The 8,965-nt window shown below is 45.1% G+C and overlaps 1 protein-coding gene and 1 long non-coding RNA gene across 3 annotated transcripts; one reads left to right on the forward strand and one right to left on the reverse strand.

Annotated features, from left to right (window-relative positions):
- Positions 1-914: 914 nt before the first annotated feature.
- On the forward strand, positions 915-5,139 carry LOC109749394 (formin-like protein 6). Of its 2 annotated transcripts, XM_040396856.3 has the most exons (5): positions 923-1,235; positions 2,459-3,162; positions 3,846-4,067; positions 4,161-4,813; positions 4,845-5,139. In XM_040396856.3, the coding sequence occupies exons 1-5, from the start codon at positions 1,160-1,162 to the stop codon at positions 4,897-4,899; spliced, it is 1,710 nt and encodes a 569-aa protein (XP_040252790.1). In that variant the 5' UTR covers positions 923-1,159; the 3' UTR covers positions 4,900-5,139. The 2 variants fall into 2 exon arrangements, with proteins under 2 accessions (XP_020163944.1, XP_040252790.1); XM_020308355.4 differs by having other exon boundaries at positions 915-1,235; positions 4,161-5,139.
- A 1,865-nt stretch (positions 5,140-7,004) lies between these two features.
- LOC120968508 (uncharacterized) lies at positions 7,005-7,928 on the reverse strand. Its single transcript, XR_005763034.2, has 2 exons — positions 7,632-7,928; positions 7,005-7,518 (listed from the first exon to the last, which is right to left on the reverse strand). It is a non-coding gene; the product is annotated as an uncharacterized lncRNA (long non-coding RNA).
- Between the last annotated feature and the right edge of the window lie 1,037 nt (positions 7,929-8,965).

The following is an 8,965-nucleotide window of genomic DNA, read 5'->3' on the forward strand; positions in this document are numbered from 1 at the left end:
ATTAAATATGATGAAATTCTTCATTTTCTTAGACGGAACATACTTTTTAAGAAACAACAACATGAAATTAACACCGTGAAGCTTTCGACCTTCTGCTAAAAAAAATCATGGAACATCATGAAATTCCCTCCCAAAATTAGTAACCATCAAATTCTTAGTTTTATATGAAGAGACATAATTTCTGAAATTATTTATCACGGTACCCTCTCTTATCCATTCAAAGTTGAATTCCGGGAAATTGTGAAATGCATTGGACTTTTGTTCCGAAAGTTCTCCGAATTAGTATCATGAGTTTCTTAGTTTCCCAGTAAGTAATTTCGCAGAATTATCAATCATGATAACTCGCTTTCCCATGAGTTCAAACCTTTTTGTCCCACACAACCGTTCTTTCAAAACGAAACTACTTCATCACATCCAAACCTTTTTGCTTCACACAACCGTTCTTTCAAAACGAAACTACTACTCCCTCCGTCCCACAATATAAGACCTTCTTACAAGCTCGCAAAATATCTTATATTATATTATGGGGAAAGGGGGTAGCACTAGACTTCGCGTCCAAAAAGAGCCACCGACGCCCGAGGAAAAGCAAAAGCGATTCGCCCAACATTCAAATTCCAAATCCGCCTTTCGTTTCCTTTCCTTTCCTTTCCTTTCCATTATGAAAGCACGAGGAAAAGGGCGGGTGGGCCCCGCCCCGCTCGGAAATCTTCTCTTCCCCGCAAAGCTCACGAGTGACGACGAGTCGAACGAATGAGCCAGCACGAGCACGCGCCCGCGCCCGCGACGACCTGTTAAACAAACCAAACCAATTTCTTTTAATTTTTTTTTCTTTGCTTCTCTCCTCCGAGGAAAGGAAAGGAAAACAAATCGGCGGAAGGAAAAGACCCAGACCCAGACCCAGACCCAGTTGCCTCGCCTCGTCTCGTCTCCCCCCAACCCCCAAATCCATTCCCATATAGCCGCCGCCGAGCCCCCCGAGCCGAGCTACTCCTCCCCACGTCGTCTCCTCCACCCCACCCCACTCCGCCCCCTCACCCCTGGCCGCACGCCCGGCCCGACCCCCGCCCGCCGGGTGATTGGGCGGCCCTGCTGCCCGTAGCATTTTTGAATTCCGCGCCCCGGGCGGCCCATCTGCCCTCGAGGCGCCGCCGCGCCGCCGATGTCGCTGTATTTCCGGCGGCTCTTCAACCGGCGGCCGCCGGCCGGGCTCGTCGAGATCTCCAGCAACATTCTGGGTGCGTGTCTCCTCGCCCAATCCCCCATTTTCTCGTCTCGGCGCCTGGTTATCACGCTATCTATCTTTACTGGGTCCGTCTGGGCGAAGCCTGCTCGTGCAACGAACGCGTCGCACGTGGAAAATCTTTGCTCATGTTGCGTGTGTGGCGGTTCTTCAGCTCGAACTCCCAAGGTTTTAGTCTGCGACTTTGGGATTAGTAGTACGACCTGTTCCGTTCTTGTTCTTCTTTCGGTATTATTATTTGCCTTTTGCAGCTATTAAACCTGTGAGAAAATTCGTATGGACAGTATGTTGGTTATTGTTTAATATAAAATTTTATCAGATGACATGACTGTGTCAAAGACCTTGTGCTACCGTGGTGACATTGCCTTCTTGTCTTGACCCGGCAGAGGCTGCGCAGGGAGCCCATTGATTAGCTGTCGCTCAACATTTGCATTTTTGACCATAACAGGAACACTTTAGAATACGAAGGATTAGTTGGTTATCCCTTATCAGGCTGTCATTATTTTCTCCAGCGTTGCGTGTTCATTCAGCGCGATTCGGTCCCATTAGGTGACATTTCAACAAGTTTTAGCACAAGTTGGCTCGAGGGCTTTAGGTTCTTCGGGCACAAATAGAATTCCTATGCTCCAGAGCATGGGATGCTCCTTCCGATTTATGAGTTATTCATCAATGGCTGAAATCAGGTCTCATTTCAAAGCCTGATATGCTTTAAAGCTTGAAGTTCTGTGCCTGATATAAAAAAAAACTTTGTAGGCATTTGTTTTTTCCTTTTTACTGGGAAATGAACTTATGTACATCTTTGGAATTATTTGTGTTTCTCATTACTTCATTAGGTTATTTTTTACAGAAAAACTAGCAGTTGGTCGAGTATGTTGGCTTACAACTCAACAAGGCTTCTTGCTTTCTGATTAATCTGACTGTCTGAAACTAGTATACCATTTTGTTTCTATCAGATATCCACTTGCGTAGCATATGCATACCAGGTTACCAACTACCATTTTTTCTCTCAGTGTGCATGGGTGTTTTATTGTTTAAGTTAAATGTTTCAAAGTGGGTACATGCTTTGTTCACATTACTTTTGTATATGGAAACGCTCACCTGCTACCACTGGACAGGCTTTGTATGTTTGCGGTGATCTCACTTATTAATAGCAGAACTGAGATTGCTCTCATTGTCACCTTTTAGATGCTAACTTTTGACTACTTCTTTATTTTCCAGTATTTGACCACTGCTTCTCCACGGATATGCTTGAGGAAGACGAATTGAAGCCATACATTGGAGGCATCTTAAAACAGCTACTTGCGCGCTACTCCATTGATTCATTAATGGTATTCAACTTTGAGGGAGGAAAGAAGAACAACCAAACTGCCCGCATTTTCTCAGGCTATAATATGAGTGCGATGGGTTATCCACGTAACTATGAGGGGTGTCCTTTGCTCACCTTGGAGATGATTCACCATTTTCTTAGGTCTAGTGAAAGCTGGCTCTCATTAAGCCAGGACAACTACCTGCTTATACATTCAGAATACGGTGGGTGGCCGGTCCTTGCTTTCGCATTGGCAGCCCTACTGGTTTACCTCCGAAGGTGCAAAGATGAGAGGAAGGCGTTGGAGATGATCCACAAATATGCACCACCTGGGCTGGTTGAGCTCTACTCACCACTGGACCCAGCACCTTCTCATTTGAGATACTTGAAGTATGTGTCAAGACGGCACAAATCACCAGAATTGTGGCCTCCTGCTGACAGGACGCTGAACTTGAACTGTGCAATCATCAGGACGGTACCGAATTTTGATGGTGAAGGGGGATGTAGGCCAATATTTCGAATTTACGGCCCAGACCCCTTGGCTCCTCATGACAGTAGTGCCAAAGTTCTCTTTTCAACTCCGAAGACAGATGATTTTGTCCAGCTTTACACGCAGGTATAATTTTGTTTTGTTATCATGAATTACTCAGTGATCTGTCACAGTAGGGCTGTGGTTTTTGTCTATAATGTAGGGTTATAAGTTGAACATCATTAGTTCATTACTGACCCGTTCTCAAAAGGGGAAATCATAAATATTAGACCCTTGAAGTCTTTTAAGTCATCTATAGTTTCTGCGTTGACCTCATAAACTTCAAAACACTCGAATCACACCCCTGACCAAAAAGGCTAAAACAATTCTTGTTGCACCAACTGTTGGTTAAGTGTAATTTATACCTTTTCTAGTTCTTACCCAGCCGTGATGCTGGCGATTATGCCACATCAGCATAAGTCAGCTTATTTGAATACCACCATATTATCGAATTTATCTGGTTTGGACAGTCGAATGGTTGAAGTTGATAGGTTGAAGAATGAAGAGAGTATTGGTTAACACATATGTAGAGTTTTCCCTTCTTGAAATACTTAAGATTTCCTTGGTCATCTGGAGAAATTATTGGTTTATACATATAGCTCAATTTGTTTTCTATAATGGTTCTGAGTAAGTTCAAACTTGAAAGCGCATAATATTGCATCGTTTCATATAGGTAGTTTATTTTTCACTTGTAAATTGCTACTGGCAAGATATCCTTAAGCTTAAATTGCTGAACGAAAACATGATACTGTTTTTGTTTATAATTTCAGGAAGACAGTGAGATAATCAAGATTAATATCCGATGTCCTGTTCGAGGAGATGTTGTCATGGAGTGCGTCAGCGTGGATGAGGACTTTAAACATGAAGTGATGGTATTCAGAGTTATGTTTAGCACGGCTTTTGTTGAAGACAATCTTCTGTTACTTGATAGGGACCAGATTGACATTCTGTGGGACACGAAACACCGGTTTCCCGTAGACTTCAGAGTTGAGGTAACCAGATAATCCTTACATTTTATAGCTTTATTCAGCTGTGCACTTTACCTCTATACATATTAAAGGGGTATTTCTGTCTGATAATGATAGGTTATATTTTCGGAGATTGATGCGACCACGTCGATTTACACTTCTGAGCCATCAGGCGAAAGCGAAAGCAATCACATCACGGATGCTGCATCAGAACAGAACGGTTTGAACAACGTGCATGATGGCTTTGATGTGATATCCATGCAGGAAACAGAAATCAGCAATGGCACACCTGAACATAACATTCCAGATAGCAGATCTGTCCAGACTTCTCAGACGGAACCAGAAAATATCAATTCTTCTGCACCAGAAGCTGAATCCGTAGGTCCAACCACTCCAGATCGTGAACTCTCCGTGGATGCACCAAAGTTTGAGGGCGACAACGATGCTATTGCTGATACGTCATCCTCGCAAGAAGCTGAATCTGTAGGCCCAACCTCTCAAGAAGATGAACTCGCTGAGAACGCTTCTGCAGGGGAGGAATCAGAAGGGAGTACAACCAACAGCACAGCCAATTCTGATGCGCAGTTGGCAGACCCCCCAGGTTCAGAAGCTGACGCAGCCACTGCTGACGCTTCTGCAGGGGAGGAATCAGAAGGGAGTACAACCAATAGCACTGCCAATTCTGGTGCGCAGTTGGCAGACCCCCCAGGTTCAGAAGCTGACGCAGCCACTGCTGAACGTTCTGACGCTAATTCAGAATCAGGTTCACCTTCAGGCAGCGCATCGTCTAGCTCGCCAAAGTTCGACGAAGATACCGAGGAAGCTGGTACAGCTGGGGCCGAAGCACAGTCGATAGAACTGGAAGGATCTTGAGACTACGACGGGTTGCTACTGTAAACTGGGGCAGCACTGGTCCATGGTGCCGCCCTAAATGTAGTTTAAACACATACACTTCCACAGTAGAGTGGAGAATTGCTGGTCGTCCAGACCAAAAGCATTGTACAGTTTACGTTGGTTAAACATGTGAGGAATTTTCAGATCGTCTCTCCAGATTTTGGAGTTGGAGGCATGTGGTAGCTAGTGGTGGAGCTTCGATTCTGTTATCATTTTCATGGCTGATTGGTTTGTCTTTGATGCCAACATTTGGCAAAAATCAAAAGGTGCCAAAAATTGGCAACTCTTGATGAGCTTGGCAAGAAAAGTTTATAACCAACCAATCACTTTCGAACACATCTAAAAAGTATATCCTGAGGTTGTCCAAGAAATGGTTAAGCGCAGTAGGAAAGATGCATAAGGTGAAGGATTTTGCCAGAAACTCACATTGTGGCCTGGTCTCATTGAGGGAGCCTGGATCAACAAAATCAAGATGACCGCCAACTTCTCTATGACACACATTCGTCAATTTGTTGAACTTTGGCTTCTGATCTCGGAATTCTCACTTGAGGAGCACGCGGAGGATGAGATTACTTGGAAGCATGCCAATGATGGTCAATACTCCACGGTGACGGCTTACTCCGCGCAATTTCTTGGAATGGTCCACTCTCCTATGGATCACACGGTCTGGAAGGTTTGGGCACCACCCAAGGTGAAATTCTTTGCTTGGCTGGCCATACAAGATCGAATTTGGACTGCCGATAGGTTGGCCCGTCGTAGATGGCCAAACTGTCAACTCTGCCCGCTATGCAAAAGAGAACAAGAATCTGGGCTACACCTTTTTGTCAAATGTCGATTCACCCTTCGCCTATGGAATTTGGTCAATGAGTGGGTACATTTAGAAGAACTTGACACACCTACTTGGCACCTCGAGGACTCTTTAAAGGAATGGTGGGTAAATAGATCAAGCAAGAGCACCCCCAACCGGAAAGCCATGGCCTCCCTCACCATGCTATTGGGATGGACCATTTGGAACGAACGGAACGCCCGGGTCTTTCGACAAAAGAGTATGCCTCCAACGATTTTGCTCAACAACATCAAGAGTGAAGCTATCCTTTGGGTAACCGCCGGGGCGAAGAAATTGGGCAACATCATACCGGTAGAGTAACACTCTTTTGTTTGTTTTCAGTTACGACGTGTATTTCAAACTCTATTCTCCCTTAATTAATATATGAGGCAAATCTTTTGCCTCGGTTTCAAAAAAAAAACATTGTGGCCTGGAGATGGATCCATAACTCACAGGCTGAGACAAAGATCGGCTGCTTCACTTCCTCTGTCCAGCCGAACTAGCAAAAAACATGATATAGAGTCAAACAGTATATATTCAATTAAAGGATTTGGACTTTCAGCTCGGGCTATTTTTCTGTCAAATGGCGAATTCAAACATTTTCAGAACAACACGGAGCCTTCTAAACTCCTTCTATTCCTCTGGAAACCATTTTTGATCTTCCAACCCGCACCACTCAAAAAACTGGTGAATCCATTTTTACCATTTATTTATGCTCATAGGGAAAGGAAAAGAAGTCACATATTAATTGCAAAAGGGCGAAAGATCCAAGTTCAAATGTATGATGGGAAAAAAATATCAAACTAAATAACCTGGCTTAAAAATCAAATTCCCCATCAGGAAGGGGGCTTGGGGCTTTGATGAAGTGCTAGAGTGCCACCATTAGATGCGGGGGGTGCCTGTAACGGCCCAAGCCTGTCAATGGAGCTCCATCGACAAGGAGATGGATCGAGTCCGGACACGCTATTATACCAGACACATTTTGGAAATGCCTTGCATCTGAATGATATAAGCCATTGGCCTCCGAGAAGTGCACCGCTGCACGCAGCGCATCCACGGCTGGCTGCACGTCGTGATTAGTACCAGCCGGAAGTGCTACTTGGAGTATAGAGGCCATCGGCGAGGGATATGTTTCGTATTTGTTGTATTCGATGTTCCATGCACTGACAGACGCACCACTGCAAAATACCGTACATGTGCAGGCGAGAGGACGGAATACTACCTTTGCACCGAGCACTGTATAACGTAAACACTTTACTCAGCTGCATGTATTTAAGGCCCATGCACCAGGTGGACAGTACCGATCGTTTTGCACAAACACGCACAAGCATCTCGCGCTGTCCTGATCAACCGACGCTGCCGTGCCGCGATGTTCCAGAGCTCATCTTCTGCTCATCATCTCCAGACACCCCCGCCACCGCTGCCATTGATCTTGTGCACGAGGTGCGCCCGGACGAGGACTAGGGAAGTGCTGCACAAATTCACCAAACTTCTAAAGTTTGGTTATACTAAGTATAGCTTTCCTTTTGCATTGTCTGAACATTAAAAAATGTCACCATCCCGACAGAGAATCAGCGACCAGAATAACATTGACCAAAAGAACTTACTCATGCAAGTGCGCTGGTTCTTATTACTAGCAAATCAAGGCTTATTGTCAATGAAATTTAACCAGGATATATACTGCAGGGGCACGGGTACTTTTGCAACGCTTCTGCAACCTCGCGCACCACCGGAGGGTGTGCCGCTCCGGCTGATCTGCAGTTTCGGCACGCAGCCAGCTGGTAAGGACGAGAGAATATGGAAAACAGGGACATCACAGCCCATCCGCCGACAGCAGGCAGAGAAGAAGAGGGCAGAGTTTTGCTCACCCTGCGCCCAACGCCGGCGTCGTTGCTCCCGGAATCGCCATGACTACATCCAGACGGACCTCGAGCGGCCCCAACGCAAATAATTAGTGCGGACGGAGGACGACGATGCCGCACACGCAAGCTAGACTTCGTTGTCCAGACACTTTAGTCAATTCAGAGTCGGTCCCGCACGGTGAAAGGAAAAGTACGGCCCTGCATGCATGGCCCTTTTTGTCAGATGTGCACCCCAGGTCGAGCCCACTTAGCCAACCTGGACACAGTATTCGCCCGTATGCAATGATGTATGCTGCCTTTTGCCATTTTGACAGACAATTAGTGCGCGGATCACCTCGCCAGAACGTGCGGCTGGATATTTGCGTCCAGATGCCGCTGCGCCCAGAACGTCCGCTTTCATTGGCCTCCGGCAATCAAAGCAAGTGCGCACTGCATATAATTCACTTAAATTGAAGAATATAGTTTAAAGTACACACGAATCAAGAACCACATTGACCATTTCCTTGCTATCAATAATTAAAAAAAAAGAGGTTATAACTGTCTGCGCCTAATGCGCAATGTATAGCAGCAAGTCTAACACATCATCCAATATATAGGCACAACCGACCAGACTAAGCCCGTCATCATCCAAACATTATCCTCGCGGATTACTCATTGACTGTACCATCATCCGATTATTATGTCTGCGGATGAGGACAATCCATGTCTGAGTTGCTCCCTGATGCGGTGCTTGCTGGCTTCATCCACCGGAAATCTTGGAGATATGGCAGTGCACTTATTGCATTGGATTTTAGCAGGCAACTCAATTCTCTTTAAGCACACGGCTCGTTCCATGACGAGCCGTATATAACTCATCACCTTGTATTCCTCCTCGAACCCTTTCATCACAAACAATTTCAATTTCAAGTGCTTGAAATTGGATGCTTGCCACACCAAGTTGGTCTTCTCGGCATCGTCCTCGGACTTATTGAGTTCACATGAATGGCGATATAACTTCATGAACCAATTTTTTAAAATTAGATTAGAAATTGGCATCCTCAGCATCATCAGCACTCAAAATGAAGCGCAATGGCAGCAGCATGAGTTAAGACATAAATGTAAATGTGTGCTTACTAAAAACTTTAGAACCTTTCTGGAATCAGAGTTCTTGGAGGTATCTGAAGAAATGAAATTACCTATATAGCGTTTGGAACAAAGCAATGAATTTCTAGGATTCCTATAATAACATAGTAAACTAAGACAAACTCCATAGGAATTTTGGGGGAATCTAACATGAGGTTAGACAAAATAGAACATCCATAGTCTTTACGCACATTTCCTATGAAGTACATAAACAACCT

This window comes from Aegilops tauschii, chromosome 7 (assembly GCF_002575655.3).
Source record: "Aegilops tauschii subsp. strangulata cultivar AL8/78 chromosome 7, Aet v6.0, whole genome shotgun sequence".
NCBI lineage: Eukaryota > Viridiplantae > Streptophyta > Magnoliopsida > Poales > Poaceae > Aegilops > Aegilops tauschii.